This window comes from Bos indicus x Bos taurus, chromosome 17 (assembly GCF_003369695.1).
Source record: "Bos indicus x Bos taurus breed Angus x Brahman F1 hybrid chromosome 17, Bos_hybrid_MaternalHap_v2.0, whole genome shotgun sequence".
NCBI classification, from domain to species: Eukaryota; Metazoa; Chordata; class Mammalia; order Artiodactyla; family Bovidae; genus Bos; species Bos indicus x Bos taurus.
The window spans coordinates 28,158,893-28,176,129 of NC_040092.1; the positions used below are offsets into that span (position 1 = coordinate 28,158,893).

The 17,237-nt window shown below is 58.2% G+C and overlaps 1 protein-coding gene across 22 annotated transcripts in view; it reads left to right on the forward strand.

The window, feature by feature from the left end:
- Nucleotides 1-10,875, forward strand: part of FBRSL1 (fibrosin like 1) — an 84,284-nt gene extending 73,409 nt beyond the window's left edge. For 2 of the 22 annotated variants that reach the window (XM_027567113.1, XM_027567111.1), the window contains exons 9-20: nucleotides 81-149; nucleotides 318-517; nucleotides 1,234-1,284; nucleotides 1,479-1,574; nucleotides 2,120-2,188; nucleotides 2,340-2,372; nucleotides 2,589-2,660; nucleotides 4,206-4,335; nucleotides 6,600-6,677; nucleotides 6,840-6,923; nucleotides 7,101-7,308; nucleotides 8,775-10,875. In XM_027567113.1, coding sequence (XP_027422914.1) covers nucleotides 81-149; nucleotides 318-517; nucleotides 1,234-1,284; nucleotides 1,479-1,574; nucleotides 2,120-2,188; nucleotides 2,340-2,372; nucleotides 2,589-2,660; nucleotides 4,206-4,335; nucleotides 6,600-6,677; nucleotides 6,840-6,923; nucleotides 7,101-7,308; nucleotides 8,775-9,603 — 1,919 coding nt within the window. In that variant the 3' untranslated portion in view covers nucleotides 9,604-10,875. Of the gene's footprint in view, nucleotides 1-80; nucleotides 245-317; nucleotides 518-1,233; nucleotides 1,285-1,478; nucleotides 1,575-2,119; nucleotides 2,189-2,339; nucleotides 2,373-2,588; nucleotides 2,661-4,205; nucleotides 4,336-6,599; nucleotides 6,678-6,839; nucleotides 6,924-7,100; nucleotides 7,309-8,774 lie in introns of all 22 variants that reach the window. The other 20 variants (XM_027567114.1, XM_027567112.1, XM_027567115.1 and 17 more) reach the window with 20 other exon arrangements.
- The last annotated feature ends 6,362 nt before the right edge of the window (nucleotides 10,876-17,237 follow it).

The window sequence follows — 17,237 nt, forward strand, 5'->3', positions numbered from 1 at the left end:
GAGGCTGGGATGGGCAGGGCTCCCCGACAGGGCTGTCTTGGGCTCCCAGGGTGGCTCACCGTGTTCTCTCTTGCCTTTAGATGCCAGCCTGTTGATCTCATTCAGCCAGCCAATCATGTATTGCCAGCCTCATTCGGGGATTCTGATTGGTACTTGGTCACAGGCACCTCTCTTACCTCCACCCTGGGGCCCGCACGTAGCGAGCGGCCACCACGGCTTGGCCTGCCGAAACCGGGAGTGCCAGGTGACTATCCGCCTCGCCCCGCCGGGAGCCCGCGGCCGACGTGCCTCTCTGTCTCTCTCTTTTTCTCTTGTAGATCACGAGCTGCTCAGGCAAGAGCTGAACGCGCGTTTTCTGGTCCAGAGCGCCCCCCTGGGCCCGGGAGCTCTGCTGCGGGCGGAGTTCCACCAGCACCAACACACACACCAGCACACACACCAGCACCAACACACATTCGCCCCCTTCCCTGCCGGGCCGCCCCCGCCGCCGCTCCTGCCACACGCCGCACCCCCGCCGGTGCGTAGGCCGCGCGCCGGCAGGCGGGAGGGGGCGGCCCGGGCGCGGGACACGCAGCAGGCACACGCAGACGCTCTCTGCACGCATGCAGCTGACACCGTTCCGCGCGGTCCGTCTGTCCGTCCGTCCAGCCCCTCTGGTTCCCCCCACCCCCCGCTCCCAGGGCATCCCATGAGGCTCCCTGCCCTGGGCCGTTCTCTTGGGCTTGGGTGAACACCCCCGTCCACATGACCATGGGCCAGTTGTACCCATGTGGGGTCCTCAGTGTCTCAGTTGGCAGCATGGCAGCAGGTCAGGAGGACCAGGACTAGGGGCCATGCAGATCAGGACTCTTCCCATGTTCCTGAGCCTCAAGATCTCATCCCCAAGCCAGCTGCTGTAGGCAGAGTCCCCTCCCAGCTTTGTTTTGGCACTGGGCAGTGAGCAGTGGCCTCAGTGTACCCTGCAGCTTGACCACCAGCCCTGGGCTCCAGGCCCTACCCTCCCAGTCATGGCTGCAGACACCCAGGTGGGCGCGTCTGCACCTCCTATGGTGAGGTCACTAGAACAGGGAAGGGCCATGGGCCAGCACCCTCAGGGAGCCTGGAGGATAGCTGGCTGGAGGCCGCCAGCCTCCTTCTGGCCGCTGCCCGGCCCGGCGCTGTGGGTGGGCGCTTGGCCAGTGGAGGGCATCAGCAGGGCTGGGAGGCCTCACTCTCTGCCTCCTTCCCTTCCAGTTTGACAAGTACACGCCCAAGCTGGACAGCCCCTACTTCCGACATTCCCACGTGAGTGTCCCTGCGTGCCCTGGGGTCGCCAGGCAGGGTGGGGGTGGGGGTCAGGCTGCGCCTGGTCTGTGTAGCCTCCCACCTAGTGCAGGCGTGGCAGGGTGGGGGCCAGAGGGCCAGGCCCAGTGCCCCTGCCCAGGATGTCCGAGTGCCCGGCGAGGCCCCTGGAACACCCCTCCCGCCTTCTCTTGCAGTTTTTCCCGCCCTTCCCTCCTGCCGTCCCAGGACTGCCCGCCCTGCTCCCACACCCAGGCCCCTTTGGATCCCTGCAGGGTGCTTTTCAGCCCAAGGTACCAGCTGCTCCCGGGAGGGTGTGGGCACGGTGGGCAGGGGCTGCAGGACCGCCCCCCCCCCCCCATAATCCAGCATCTCTCAGGGCAGTCATGATCCCAGGTGGCACCTGAAGGGCCTTCACCCGAGTGCAGAATATCTTGATCTTCGGGGCCAGGAGAGCCTTGCTTCACTTGTTCTCTCCTCAGCTGGGAGCACTGGGGTTGGGGGGTGGGAGGAGCAGTGCAGAGGAGCAGAGGTAGAGTGTGGACAGCAGCCATCCACGGCTGTCCACACTGCCGGAGGCCCAGGCACCAGGGAGCTGGTTTGCTCTGCTCACCTTCCCTGCAGCGAGCTGCCTTCACACAGCACAGCGATCAGAGCCTTCTCCTGCCGCCTTTTCAGAAACCTCCGGATGGAGGATGTGGTGGGGCCAGACCATCCTGGGTGACAGCGTGCAGGGCCTCACAGGGCAAGGCAGACACCGGTGCCCTGGGGGGGTTTGGTGCCACCTGGGCACGGAGCCTGCAAAGTGGTCTCGTGTGGTGTCCCTCTCTCCCCTCAGACTTCAAACCCACTCGAGTTAACAGGCCGGGCCAGTGTGGTTCACACCCTCCTGCAGAAAGCCCCCGGGGTAGGTGGCAGTGGTGTTCTTGCCTCTCTCCTTCCCGGGTGGGCGTCCAGCCAGCATGGCTCCATGAGGCTCACATAGTGCCCCCTCCCCAACCCCTCTGGGCTTGACTGCTTGCAGAGCCTGGGTCTAACACTTCCTCCTCTGTTGACAGCAGGTGTCCGACCCGTACCGGACAGCAATCAGGGTGAGTGTGTGCGTGCTTGCATGTGTAAGGTCTGTGTGTGTGCCTGTGTGTGTCTCGCCTTGGGAGGAAGGGGCCCGGTGGGACCTTCCGGGAGGGTCTGAGGCCAGGGAGGACTCTCTTGGGTGGCACAGGGGTGCCCTGTGACAGCAGGGATCTGGGGGTGGGGAGTGAGGAGACGGTTCTGGCCGCGAGGCTGAGCCCATCCCCCCGTCGCAGAAGCCGGGGAAGTGGTGCGCTGTGCACGTGCAGATCGCCTGGCAGATCTACCACCATCAGCAGAAGATAAAGGTGAGCTGGACTGCTCGTCCTGCCAGCCAGGCCTGCGGCTCAGAGAGCGCCCTTCTTGGGCCAGGCCCTCCCCAGCGTCCACACGTGTGCGCATGTGCCCCTCGCCCCAGCGCTGGGCCGGGCCAGCAGGGGTCGGAGCTGGGGAGCAGGACAGAAGTGTATGGGGAGCTCAAAGTCACTTCCACCTGTCACCCGGGATGACCCAGGCAGGGTTAGAGAGGAGCTGACCCTGCGGGCCTCCCTGCTGTCAGTCAAGCCCTCCAAGGGGGCCTTTGGCCTGGTCCCCCCTTCCCCCCAAGTGTTTATTAAGTGTCTGCTGTGGGCCATGGACAAAGATGAACCTAAGTGCTCACGGAGCCTGCATGCTCCTGGGGGGGGACAGGTGGTGAAGAGGAACCCAGCTTGAGGCCATCCTCCCCGCAGTGGGTGATGCCAGATGCCCTGGCTGAGCAATTCAGGGAAGAGGCAGCCCTGGGAATCCTGGGGACTTGCAGCCAGGGGCAGTGGGCTGGGGCGCTGAGGAAGGCCAGAAAGGGACCCCACACCCTGTATCACAGAAGAGTCTCCACACTTTTTGTGTGTCATCTCAGGTAACACATTACCCTTACTCAAGGTATTTTTAAATCATCACGCCATACTGCTACTGCTAAGTCACTTCAGTCGTGTCCGACTCTGCGACCCCATAGACAGCAGCCCACCAGGCTCCCCCGTCCCTGGGATTCTCCAGGCAAGAACACTGGAGTGGGTTGCCATTTCCTTCTCCAGTGCATGAAAGTGAAAAGTGAAAGTGAAGTTGCTTAGTCATGTCCAACTCTTAGCGACCCCATGGACTACAGCCCACCAGGCTCCTCCGCCCATGGGATTTTCCAGGCAAGAGTACTGGAGTGGGGTGCCATTGCCTTCTCCGTATCACGCCCTGAGTGGGTTACAAAGGACAAGTCACAGAAAGGGATTTATGATGGATTAACAGGCAGACACCCAGGCAGGGTGCCTGGAAGGTGCAGTGGAGGAGGCAGGGTGGGGGGCAACCCTCTGTTGTCACCACAGCAGGAAGAACTAGGACGGACTCGGCCCACCCCGTGCCTCCCGTGGCCCTATGACCCAGGGACTGGCATCTTAGTTTTATTTAATACATTTAAATTTTAATACTCATGGTAAACTTAGCCATTAGAAAACTGGAAAGACTCGGGTATGCGCATGTACTTTTCCAACTCAACTTTACAAAATCTAAACAGTACTTCTAATGAAAATGTAGCATCCAAATTGAGATGAGTTTTAAGTGTAAAACACCAGCTTTCAAAGACCATATAAACAGGAGCGAAACGCCGCAATCGGGAACCTCCTATATCGACCGCACGTGACGACGTTTCGGTTACCCCACATCGCTGACACATGGTCAGGATGACTCTTACCTGTCTCTCCGCCCACTGAGCGAGGCCAGCGGAGCAGGGGGCATCACACCTTGTTGTCCAGCTCATCGGCAGCCTGGTGGCGAGCAGGACAGAGGCCCGGCCTCCGGCCCCTATACACGCTCTGTCCCGGCAGATGCAGCTGGAGCCCCACAAGCTGGACGTGGGCACCAAGCTGGACTTGTTCAGCAGACCCCCCGCCCCGGGTGTGTTCGCCGGATTCCACTACCCACAGGACCTGGCCCGGCCCCTCTTCTCCAGCTCGGGTAAGGCGGCCTGGCCCAGGGGAGCTGGCGGCCCCTGCCAGCGTGCAGGCCTGGGGATGGCCCAGCAGACGCGGTCTCGCCTTTCTCCTCTGGCTGGTGTGGGCTCAGGAGGGCTCCGGCTGCTTGGGCGGCGCTTTTGTTTCTCCAGCTGTAGCAGGTGGGGTCTGGCAGTCCTGCCTGCCTCAGGCTTCTCCCTCGCCCCCTGGAGGTGTCCCCACAGCTGACCTGACCCCACCCATGCTCTGGCCCGTGTTCGGCTGTTGTCCGAATGGTGGGAACCTGCTCCAGAGCCTCTGTCCCGTGTTCACCTCCGCCAGCAGCCACACCACAGCCTCACTGTGTTGGGTCCCTAGGACTATCCCTAGGCTTGCGGCACTCCCAGGACTCAGCCTACGTCTCACACACCCCCAGCCGTATGCCTTGCAGCCAAGGGACACGCATCTGTCGGCAAGGAAGGGGAGGAGGGTGGAAGTCGGGTGTCTCCTGAGCACTGCCTGAGGAGCCCCAGGATGCACTTTATTCCCCGGAAAGGAGCCCTGACAACAGGGCAAGAGGCTGTCTCCCAAGGAAGCTTGTGGGGACCCAGCGCCCCGGCTTCTTACCGGGGGCCAGTCATGTAGGCACCTGTGTGTGCCTGGACCAAAACCCAGGCTCCCGGAAGGAAAGCGAGTGCTCAGCACAAACCACACTGTTTGCACAAACAATCTGAGCACATGTGAGTGAGGTATTCCTATCAGAGGAAGGTGAGGAACCTCCTGAAACCCAGGTTCCCAGATGCCGACGCAGGGCAACCATGCAGCAGTCCTCAGGTTGATGGTCTGGAGCCCACAGGGCTGCTGCTGCCTCTTCCCCAGCTGTCAGGCCCTTGAAGGATGTCACCTCCTCAGAGGACCTTCCCTGACCACTCTGTACATCCACCCCGCTCACACCCTGCCGCAAGCTCATGCTCGCTCACCCCCACCCGCTGTCAGTCTGTGCAGGCAGCCCGTTAGCGCACCGGTGTGATGGGATCATGCCGGCTGGCCTGTGAGCTGGCCGGCTCTTCCCAGCCCCCACTCCACCACCCTCATGGCCTCCAGTCCCCAGCCAGGGCAGAGGCATCTCCCAGGTGTCTGGTCCCTCAGAAAGCAGAGCGCCTCCCATCTGGGCCTCAGCCCTGGCAGCCAGCAGACTTCTTAGGCCTTATCCTACAGACTGTGGCCTGGGCCCCCCATGCTTCCCTCCACCCACGGCCTCATCCTGCTGTGCGTCCACTTGCCCCAGCACATGCCCCACCTAGACCAGGGCCCTGCTGTCCCTGCCTGACGCCTGGTCGCCCACCCCCCCATCTGGTGTGAGTGTTTCTTCCATCTGTGTGCATGTTGCCATCCTCTTTCCCAGGGAGTATCAGCTCGTTGGCCTTTTCTTGAGGTGTAGCTTTTTAAGGCAGCACGTTTCCCTGACTGCCCTCCAAGTGCTCTTATAGCATCCTTTTCAGCACTGGGACCAGCTGTTTCCTAACTTCTGGTTCGATCTCTTCTTAAGGTCACTTAGAAATGAGATCACGTTTCTAGGTGGAAGCTCTCTGGGAACTAAACCTGTGTTTGTCTGGGTGGAGGAGCCCACCTGTGACGCCCACGGCAGGCAGACGGAGCACTCCATTGTTAGGGTCCCCTAACAGGTGGAGGGAGCTGGAGAGACAGGAGGGGGCGCTCCTCTCACAGGTCTCACCAGAAATTCGCCTCTAGACAGAAGGTGGGACACCCTAAGCAGCAGGGTCTGCCCTTGACCCAGCAGCCCCTTCTCGGAACCAGGCCCACTTGGCTGCCCTCCAGATTCGGTTCTGGAGGCGTTGGGGGAGCGGGGCTGATTCCACACTGATGCTTGTGGGCTGTGGCCAGCAGCCAGGGGACACCACCGGAGGGGCTGCCATCTTCAGGCCATTGTTCGTCTGGACCAAGCTACACCCACTGTCAAACGACCAGGATTGTTTGTTAGCTCTGGTCAGGACCTCGGAGGGTAGCTGGCTGCGGGAGTAGCCCCTCAAGGCTCAACCTCAGGCCTTCTCTCTGCCCTTCTCCGCTGGGGGCTCACTACTATCAGCACCTTCCTCCCTGCTCCCCTGCGTCGTGGCCTTCCAGATTCAGGGAGATGAAAGCCTATCTCCCAGCTGGTCCTGAGTTTGGATGGGGAGGTGGAGCAGCCAGGGTGCACCACCCTGGGAAGGAGGCACAGATGGAGCCCCAGGTGCACCCACGCCTCCAACAGTCTTCCCCCCTCTCCAGGTGCCACCCATCCCGCCGCCAACCCATTCGGACCCTCAGCGCATCCTGGCAGCTTCCTGCCCACTGGTCACTTGACAGGTAGGTGTCCCTGAGGTCTGTGCAGTCTGGCTGGCCTGTGCTGACCCCCAAGAACCAGGGCACCCTCAGATTGTGCAGGTGGTACCTGCCAGGTTCTGGAGCCTCGGGGTAGGGGAGGGCTTGGTGCACACAGAAATTCCTGAGTGCTTGTTGCACCCACAGACCCTTTCAGCAGATCAAGCACCTTCGGGGGCCTGGGGAGCCTGGGCAGCAACGCCTTCGGAGGCCTTGGCAGCCACGCGCTGAGTGAGTGACCCCGCCGCCTTCTCTCCCTTCACACGGGCACGGCCGTGCATCAGGGCTACAGGGACACCGGGCGGACTGTTGCCCCTCGTCTCCTCAGGGTCTGGGGTTGGGCATCTCCCTGTGTGTGCTCCTCCCTGGCCCCCTGGCCTCACCCTCTGCTGCCAACCCCTTCCCCAGCTCCCGGCGGCGGCAGCATCTTTGCCCCCAAGGAGGGCCCCACACTGCATGGCCTGCCCAGCCCCCACGAGGCCTGGAACCGGCTGCACCGAGCGCCACCCTCCTTCCCCACGCCACCCCCGTGGCCCAAGCCTTTAGATGCCGAGCGGGTCTCAGCCCTGACCAACCACAACCGAGAGCTGGACAAGGGCAAGGAGGAGCGGGACCGGTGAGTTGGGGCCCCTCCACTTACCCGTTCTGCCAGCTCCCTGCCGCCCCAACTTTGGCCCCCACCCAGCACCTGCAGCCCCAAGCCACCTCTCCTGAACCCAAGGGGGCAAACTGAAATCTTCTGTGGGAGGACGCGAAGACTGCGTCTTTGGGGTAGGAAAGACCAGGGGAGGGGAACCCCCGAGTCCACATACTCTCCACCTTGTTGCCACAGAAGACTCTTGCTGGGGCACGATCTGGGCAGGTACCATCCAGGATAAGGGTTACTTCCACCAAGGCCCTGGCAGGGATGGTGGGCTTTTGGACCATGGTAGGTCTAGAGGTAGCTCAGACCTGCAGGGCAGTGCCGGAGGGGGGCTGCTGAACCACCAGAGGGTGCCAGGTCTGGGAGGTAGACCTGTGGGGAGCCCTTGAGCTGGAGAATGGGGGCTGAGGTTGTGTGTTCCCCCTCCTCACCCCACGGGCAGCAGAGCTAGGCCAGGGCAGGGCAGGAGGGAGCCTGCATTAACGGGAGCAGCAGAGTCCGGGACTTGGTTCTGGAGGAGTCATGGGCCAGCCATGCAGACAGGAGCAGGGGAAGGCTCCCTGGCCAGCCCTTCCGGCCAGGTCTGGGCATTGCTGCAAGCTAGGTGTTGGGCAGAGCCTGAGAGGACAGTGAGGGAGGGGGTGACCTAGAAGATGAGGGGGACATTTGTCACAGGCCCCAGGAAGGGTGCCGGGGAGCACCCCAGGGCCTGCTCACATCCTACAACCATCACTGTCACCGCAGAGGGTCAGGAGCCCAGGGAACTGCAGCCCCCCGCAGGGACATCAGGGTCAAGAGGGCGGGCTGCAAGTGCAGTAAGGGTAGCCCGGTGCAGCAGTGAGGTTGGGGGGACCTGGGCACCTGATGTGCTCAAGCTCAGCTGCCCTCCCAGCCCCACATCAGGGTGGAGGTCATGCCCCCCTTGCTCCCAGCCTCAGGGCCAAAGGGCTAAAACGTCCAGAGTGGCACCTCATGGGTGAGAACCAGACTGGGATGGGGTGGGTGGAACTCTGGTGAGCCCCAGCTGGGCCACACACACCCACCAGAAGGGGATTTCAGAACCCCATCCCTCCAGATCAGTGGATCAGTGGGTCTGAGGCGGGTGGAACTTCCCAAAGTTTTCTGGGTTCTGGTGAAGTCTGTGCTTCTGTTGCAAAGTTGGGCTCCAGAGTTGCCCCTGTGGGGGAGGCAGGTATGGGGATGCCCTTGTGGGTGTGTGGGTTATGATCACCATGTGTGTGTTGATGGGTGCCACTAGCAGTGATTGCACAGGAACCTAGCGTGCAATCACACGTGGACACACACCCACACACACAAGGACCCTGAGGTCACTTCAGTGGACGGTGATGGTGCCACATTAGGGGGGAACTTGGTGGCAGAGGAACTCGCAGGGTGTCCCGTCAGGCTGAGCGGGGGTGTGTGTGTGTTGTCGCTCCCAGGGACCTCCTGGAAAAGACACGCCTGCTGAGCCGGGCCTCTCCAGCGGCGCCCGTGGGCCACCCAGGCAGTGGCCTCGTGCTCCGGGGCCAGGGCGATCCGGGCCGGCCCGGGATCCCCGCCGAACGCGAGGCTGAGCTCCGCATCAAGGAGAGCCGCTCCCCGGCCAGGGAGGATGGCCCCAAGCCCAGCAAGATGGCCCTGGGGGAGGGCCTGCGCCTGGCCGGTCTCCTGGGCCGCGAGCCTGGGAAGCCGCAAGAGTCGCTGGCCGAGCAGCCCCAGAGCGACGTGAAGGTCAAGGAGGAGCGCGGTGAGGATGGCGACGTGCCCCCACAGCCTGGCCCGGGCCCCGCGGGCCGCGAGCGCCCGGCCTTCGCGTGGGAGCCGCCGCGCGACGCCTACCGCGGCCCGGAGCTGCCCCGCCGCGCCCCGCCGGGACCGGGCCCCGCCGCCCTCCTCGAGCCGCCCGAGCGCCCCTACCGGGACCGCGAACCGCACGACTACAGCCCCGAGCGCCTGCGGGAGGCGCGCCGCGACGAGCTAGAGCGCGCCCGGGCCGCGCACCTGGACGGCGCGACGCTGCTGCCGGCGCTGGGCGCCCTGCACTACCCGCGCCTCGCGCCCGCCGCGCTGCACAACAGTCTCCTGGCGCGGACCCCGCCCACTGCCGCTGCCGCGCTCGGCGCGCCGCCGCCGCTGGTGGCCGCAGGCGGGCCCCCCACGCCCCCGGGGCAGCCGCGGAGCAGGACTACGCCGCTGGGGGCCCGCGCGCCGGGCGAGGCCCGCGACTACTCCCCGTCCCGCAACCCCCAGGAGGTGGAGGCGCGGTAGTGGCCGCGGGCCCACTCCCACCGCGCGTGCGGGTCCCCTCCAGGAACGCACTGCTGTCCACTTTTCTAAACGTCCGTTTCTAGAACCTAAGCACAGTTCCATCGGCCCTGGGGTGGCGACGCTCACTTTTCCACTCGCAGCGTCGGGGGTGTCACACACAGCTTTTCTGGGGGTGATCTTTTGTTTTCCGAGCTTGAGATTAGGCTACTGGAAAAAAAAAAATTCAAGTTTGTACCTTTTTTCCCACAGGTGAGAAGCATTTTTAATAGATTTGTATTTTTTTCAACTTTGTGCTCTTTAGACACTTAAGAGAAACGAAAGACACTTTTGCTTTTTTACTTTTAGTTTGGTTTTGCAATTTAATGGCCTCAGATCTGTCTCCAGAGCCCCTGGGGTTTTTTTTGTCTTATTTATGGTGGAAAAAAACGGTCATTTTGTCCAATGCACTGTGAGGCCCCCACTCAGGCCTGGCCCTGACCCTCCCTTGGTACTTGGAACCGAAGTTACAGATATATATTAAGATAATAATGTACAAAGCTTTTTTTGCCTTATTATGCAGAAGTGTAAAAGGGTTTCTTTTTCGGTTTGTTTTTTTTAAAAGAAAAATGAAACTGTAAATAGTCTGTTAATATAAATATATGATGTTATTAAATTCTTAACCTAGGTAGACTTTATAAAAACAGTTTCTAGAAATTTCTCTGGTTGTTTGTTTAAGGTGGTCACAACAACCCACCCGCTGTCAGTTGGAACTGCCCTCAGACGTTTAATGGCAGCAACATCCTTCAACTATGCAAGCGCTTGAGCGGCCAGGCCGCTGGGGGACTGCGGAGTGGCCCTGGGATGTGCGTGCACCTCGGGCTGGTTGTGCGGTGGCCTGGGGATCCACCCCAGATGAGTAGGGATTGGGAGGTAAAGAGGCTCAAGGCTGATCACAAAAGAAATAACCTGTGTTTCTTCTCCACGGAGGCCATCAGAAGACATCGGTCTCATGTTCTCCCACCGTCCAGGGCTTTGGCATGATTTCCTTTCGGTTTCAGTCTTACTTTCATAACCCCATGATGTCACTGTACCTTCTTGTCAGTATCCCTTCTTTCCTGACGTCCACACCTGTGTCCTGAGCGTTGGAGCCTCGGTTTGGCCATCCTTGGCTGTTTGCTTTATTCCGTTCTGTATTTTCAACCCCATGTTTTCACGGTAGACCCCGGTTATTTTAAACAGTCTGTTCTCACATCAACCAATGAAGGTAAATACAGCCTTGATTTTGGATGAAAAGGTGGTTGAGTGTTTTGTGGGGCTTTGTGGCAGGTGGGGATCATGTACCTGCCCTCAGTTCCTTCCGCCAGCCCCTGGCTCCCACCCACCAGGGCTGCCCTGCCTGCCCTGGGCTTGCTCCCCCAAGTGGTTCCCTCTGCCAAGGCTCCTCCCTCTGGCCTTTGCTGGCATCTCCATCTTGCCTTCAACTGCTGTGGTCCCACAGTCCCCACCCTGTCACTTGCTGCATCATCCCTGCCCCGAACTTGTTCTCTGGGTTGTTTTTCTCTGTGCACTGGGGGTCAGGGTGCATGTCCTCGGGAGGGCTGGCCTCGCCCCCTGCTACCCTAGCAGAGCAGGTAACCATTGTTGGAGAGGGGAGATCTCCGCAAGGAAGGGCGCAGGGGCAGAGCTGCTGCCCTGACCTGCTGGAGGAAACAGGCGTGGGGGTGCCCGCCCTGCAGTGGGGACCTCAGCTGCTTGTGCTTAGCACTCGGCCTATACCCCGACCCTGGCATGGTTTGGAAATGGGGCCTTGGCATTGTAGTCTAGTTGGATTGGCTTCCTAGGGTAAGAAGCCTGGCTCAGAACTGCCTGGAGCCTAAGCCCATTGGAGTCCCCATGGAGAGCTGGGGGTGCCCTTCAACCCCAGGGAGATGCTCCTGGTCACTTGCAGCCAAAGCACCCTCCAGGGCCTTCTCCACAGGAGTTTGGTTCCCAGGCACTAGCCCCAGCCGACCGGAGTGCCTCTCTCCTGCACGTCTTGGTTTTCCTTTGTCTCATTGGTAGCCTCCACAGCAGAGCGTCAGGAGCGACCTGTCACCGTGCTCTGCTGACGGACCTTGGGAGGCTGGTGACCACACTCACCCTGGGCCACAGCCACAGTGCTGCAGGGTCCCTGTGGAGCAGACACTGAGAAGCAGAGGCCCAGCCAGCTCGGCATGAAGGCCCTGGGGCCCCAGCTGTAGGTGTAGCTGGAGGATGGATGCCATTCAGGGACTGCCCTTGACTGAGACCACTTGGGAGTCCAGGGATATCACATGAAGGGATTAAATATTTGAGTTACAGCCAAATGACACAGTCTGCATTGAACCACAGGGACACGGGGAGTAGGCCTGTGCTTCTTGTCTGGTTTCGGAGGAGGGCCCCTGGCAGCACGTCGCCTGCAGGGTAGGGTTGGTATCTGCCCTGGGGCAGGCCGTCCCTAAGGCACCTCGTTTTCAAGAGGTCATGTTCTCTTATGGAGTGTCTTCCCAAAGGGCATGATTTTTCATGGAACAAAATCACTAGTGGAATTCTTCCCACTGGGGGGCGCCCTCCATGCTGGCACATTTCTGAACAACCGTAACCTACAGTAAGTGGCCCATAGGGACTGTGGTCTGTCAGGCGGCACCAGCCTCCAGGAACCCGCAGTCCACACTGGAGCGCCATCTCCAGGAAACGTCTATGAAGTTAAATGACTGTCAAATGTTTCAATAAAAGCATTGAAAGAATTTGTAAAATCCCCTAGAAAGTAAAACAAAAAGATAGTGAGTTGAAAATGTGAGAAAAGCTGAACAACCTCCCAGGATGTCCATCCTCCAATTAATAGAATTTAGGGAAGAATAAAAGCTAAGTGGAGTGCGACATCTTAGAGTAGCAATTTTAAAACATCCCGGTCAAATACCAGCCAAAAAAGAAGACATTTCAGGCATGCGAGGATTCAAACATACATTCATTCACTGCATCTTTTCTTTGGGAGCTGCTGGAGGAGATACTGCGGTAAAATAAGGGTGTAAACCAAGAGAAACGGGGTGCTGAGGAGGACGCCCTTAGGACCCAGGAAGGAGGCCTTGGGGGAGGTGGTCGCCGCCAGTCTTGCAGGTTTTCTCCATGTGAACTTCAGAGTTAGCTTCTCAAATTCTACTAGTTTTGTCCTCTGGCCATTATATTGGGATAGCATTGGATTTATAGATAAATTTGGGAGGAACTGACACCTTTTCAATGTTGATCCTTCCTGGTCCATCACAGAACTCTCACTAATGTACTTGTTTCCTTTTCTCTCACTTGGTAAAGGTTTTAATTCCCTTCAGCTGTCTCACAGCTTATGTGTATTGCTAGGTGTCTTATGCTTTCAGTGGGCTTCCCTGGTAGCTCAGTTGGTAAAGAATCCGCCTGCAGTGCAAGAGACCCCAGTTTGATTCCTGGGTTGGGAAGATCTGCTGGTGAAGGAATAGGCTACCCGTTCCAGTATTCTTGGGCTTCCCTTATGGCTCAGATGGTAAAGAATCCACCTGCAATGCGGGAGACTTGGGTTTGATCCCTGGGTTGGGAAGATTCCCCTGGAGAAGGGAAAGGCTACCCTTTCCCTTCCCAGGTCAGAATACAGAATACTCCTGTATTCTGGCCTGGAGAATTCCATGGACTGTATAGTCCATGGGGTCGCAAAGAGTCAGACACAACTGAGCAACTTTCACTTCACTTCTGCTTTCAGTAAAGCTGTGTGTCCTTGTTGGTTATGACAGCTGTGCAGAAGAGCTCCTGGATCGCTTATCTGCCGTGTATCTGATCCCTTCCTGTGGCGTCAGTGCTGGTTACCAAGGGTAACCAGGCAGGAGGACTGTACCACTGGCCTTTTGTGGGCGGGTGGGGCTGGGGGACTCACCCTGGTCAGTGGTCATCCATGGAAGGGCCATAAACTGCTTCTGAGCAGGGGGGCATCTGATTGCTGGTGTGGCACCCCCAGGGCCTCAGAACTAGGACTGCTCCCAAGGGGGCTGCTCTGTGGGCCTGGCTTTTGGTGGAGGGGCACAGACCAGAGCCCTGAGACCTGAGGCTGTCACCAAAGCAGCACAACCTGACCTCTGTGGGCTAAGGTGCTGACCGAACCCTCCTACCAGTTCCAGCAGTCTTTCTGTTGATTCTCTTACTCTCCAGGTAGACTGGGGGGTCAACTCCAAGAAGCAACAGTCTGGCTGTCCTTCAGCATTTCTCACTGACCCCTTGGGCTGCCCCTGAGCTGGGACTTCCCAGAGGATGCCCACTGTTCAGCATGATACATGCTGTACAAATACAGCGGGGAGTTTGATGTTCAGTTGCCAGGTTTTCATCTTGGTTAGCTCACTTTTTAATTTTTAAATGAGACACAGGTCTCATTATTCTCCTTGAGTCCACTCATGTCACACATCACACAAGCAGCTGTCCTAACACTGAACCACCTCTGTGCTGATGTGCTTGAGTTCTTGTGGAAAGGCCAAGTCTAACCATGCAAACCCATGCTCTCCTGCATGACCATCGCTGCCTTGAGTCAGGCCCTCTTAGTTTTTTTTTCTTTTTCAATATGCAATTTTAATTTGTTTTATTTATAATTTTTTTTAATTGCAATGGGTCTCCTTTGCTGCTCTAGTTGCGGCGAGTGGGAGCTACTCTGGTTCTGGTGTGCAGGTTTCTCATCGTGGTGGCTTCTTGTTGCAGAGCACAGGCTCTAGGCTCTTGGGCTTCAATCAGTACTTGTGACACGTGGGCTCCGCAGTTGCAGCTCCTGGGCTCTAGAGCACAGGCTCAATAGTTGTGGCACTGGGGCTTTGTTACTCCACAGCATGTGGGATCTTCCTAGACCAGGGATCGAACCCGTCTCCCCTGCAGTGGCAGGCGGATTCTTATCCACTGCACCACCGGGGAAGTCCAGGCACTCTTAGTTTTAAAGTGATTTTGTAAGTTGCACCCTTGACCACTTTTAACCCAACAGCTCTTTGGTGACCAAATTTTATTCTACTTCCCTGAGTCCTGACGGGGGAAAGTTGAGACGCAGTTTCCTGTGCCTCTGTGGCTATTTAACATGTTGCCTGGCAACCTTGCCAACATCTTTCTGAGGATGTCCTGTTTGTCTGTGACCACATCTGTCCCCCCAGGAGGTCCCGGCAAGTCTGCTCCTGGCCAGGACACTGACCCTTTCCGATCTTCAGCATTACTCTGTGGTTTTACAGACAATTTGGGCAATTTTTATCTTTGTGAGGGCTTTCTTGGTGGCTCAGATGGTAGAGAATCTGCCTGCAATGCAGGAGACCTGGGTTCGATCCTTGGGTTGGGACGATCCTCTGGAGAAGGAAATGGCAATCCACTCCAGTATTCTTGCCTGGAGAATTCCATGGACAGAGAATTCCATGCAGGGCTATAATCCATGGGGTTGCAAAGAGTAGGACACGACTGAGCGACTAACATTTCATTTAGTCTTCCTGGGAATGGATCTGCTCTCTGAGGAACGTGGGCACCTCAGTGTGCAGTCCACACCACACACTTCTTACCTTCTTTCAAACTCTTTCCTCTGAGACTCTGTCACCTTTCACACTCTTCAGGCTCGTTGGTGTTTCCCCTTTTGTCAGTCAGACTCTCAGAGTTTTGTCTATTGTATTATATTTTGCAAAATCCAAACCTCTGGGTCTTCTCTCCCTCCCACGCCCTTCGCCCAGGGGTGCCCTGGGATGTATCATTCCCCTCCCCCGCCTGCCCCCCAGCAAACCTCCCACAGGGCCCACACTTACTGGAGGCTCTAATTGCCACATTCATCACTTGGTATAAATACCACAGAGCACCTGCTTTCTCTCCACCATGTTATTGAAGCCACAAAGTACTTCCAGGGGTGTGGTTGCCCCCAAGCCTCGGAACCTCAGAGATTAACCGCCTAGAGACGATCTAAAAACCCTACCCTGAGGAAGCGGCCGAGCCCAGAATCCTGCTCCGGCGCCGCCGAGCACCGCCCGTCTCAACCGCCCGGCCCCGTAAATGAAAAAAAAAAAAAAACCCTACCCTGGGGAACTAACACCTTTTGTTATTTCTTATCAGAGTTTGTGGGGAGGCCACATGGAGTAAGTCTGTCCAGCGATGGCCACCAACCTCACCTGTGCCTGTCCCCATGCACGCAGCAGGAGTCAGGGCAGCCCTCCCCTGACCATCTCCCCCATCGTGGCTCCACATCCTGGAGAATTAGTTTGTTTGGGGGACGCACGCAGCTTTAAACCAGAGCTGCTTAGTGCAGAAAGAGGTTGTGCTGTGCAGTGACCACCAGGCAGATCCTACGCTGAGGGGGCGGCTTCATCCCTCACACTTTTTTAAAGAGATGGGGCCGGTGCCAACGGTTCACAGGCGGGGGAGCCTCGGGCTTGGCCCTTCTTGATGCTGGAAGCCTGCAAAAGTGTCAGGAGTTTGAAGGGCCAGTTTCCATTTAGGAAGATAAGCAGAGATGGTGGTGGGATGGTCTCTCAGTGTGAATGTACTTAAGGCCCCTGAGCTGTGCACTTAAAATGGCTAAGAAGGAAATTTTTATGTCAAGTGTATTTTACCACAATTTTTTAAAAGTTGTATTTCATGATTACAGAATAAAAAGTTTGGGGAGGACTTCCCTGGTGGTCCAGTAGTAAAGAATCCACCTGTCAATGGAAGAGATGTGGGTTTGATCCCTGGGCCAGGGAGATTCCACATGTCACGGATCAGCTAAGCCAAGGAGCCTGCCGCTACTGAGGATGAGCTCAAGAGCCTGTGCTCCACCACGAGAGAAGCCACCACAATGAGAAGCCCGGGCACCGCAGCTAGAGAGTAACCCCACTCGGTGCAACTAGAGAAAAGCCCGCAGGCAGCAACCAAGACTCAACACAGCCAAAAATAAACAAACAAAAGACCTGTGGGCTCACACACACACACAAATGTTTTGGGGGAAAGAAGCCAGGAAAACAGTAGCCCCACTCCCCCACACCACAGGCAGGCGCATTTTGCATGTGAACTTTATCGGGTGACAACGCCTTCGAGGGAGGCATGCCATTCTCACTTCTCAGAGGAGGTCGTCCTGTCCTACCCATGACGTAGGAGTCCTTGGGTGAGTTGCTTTGAACAAAGAATCACCTGAGTTCCTTCTGCAGGGATGTATCCCAGGCTGTGTCCTACCCACCCCAGCAAAGTCCCCTTGGTCACCCAGCTGTCGGGCCTCAGACAGGGCTGTGAGCAGGACCACCACCAGCGAGTGACACCTTTGAGCCCCTGTGGAAGGTGGCCCTCGGATCACCAGTCAGCAGCTCCCCTGCAGATCCCCTCCTCCTCTCTGGCCAGCCCTGGACAGTAGATGCATCCTTGGGTCCCTTCTCCTAGGAGTTCTCTGTCACCAAACCAGGGCCACCAGGATGGTGAGGAGGCCAGTGGGGGTGGGGGGCCTTCAAGGGAACAGACAGGAGGAATCCCATGTGGTTGCTCCTCTTCATCTCCTTCTCTCCCCAGGGCCTGGGGCCTGGCAGCTCTTTCCTCCCATCTAACATGTTTCCAAAATGTCTTGGAGGGTGTTGTGGGCTGAATTTTGTCCCCCCAAATCCAGATGGTCCGTCTAGTCAAAGCTATGGTTTTTCCAGTAGTCATGTGTG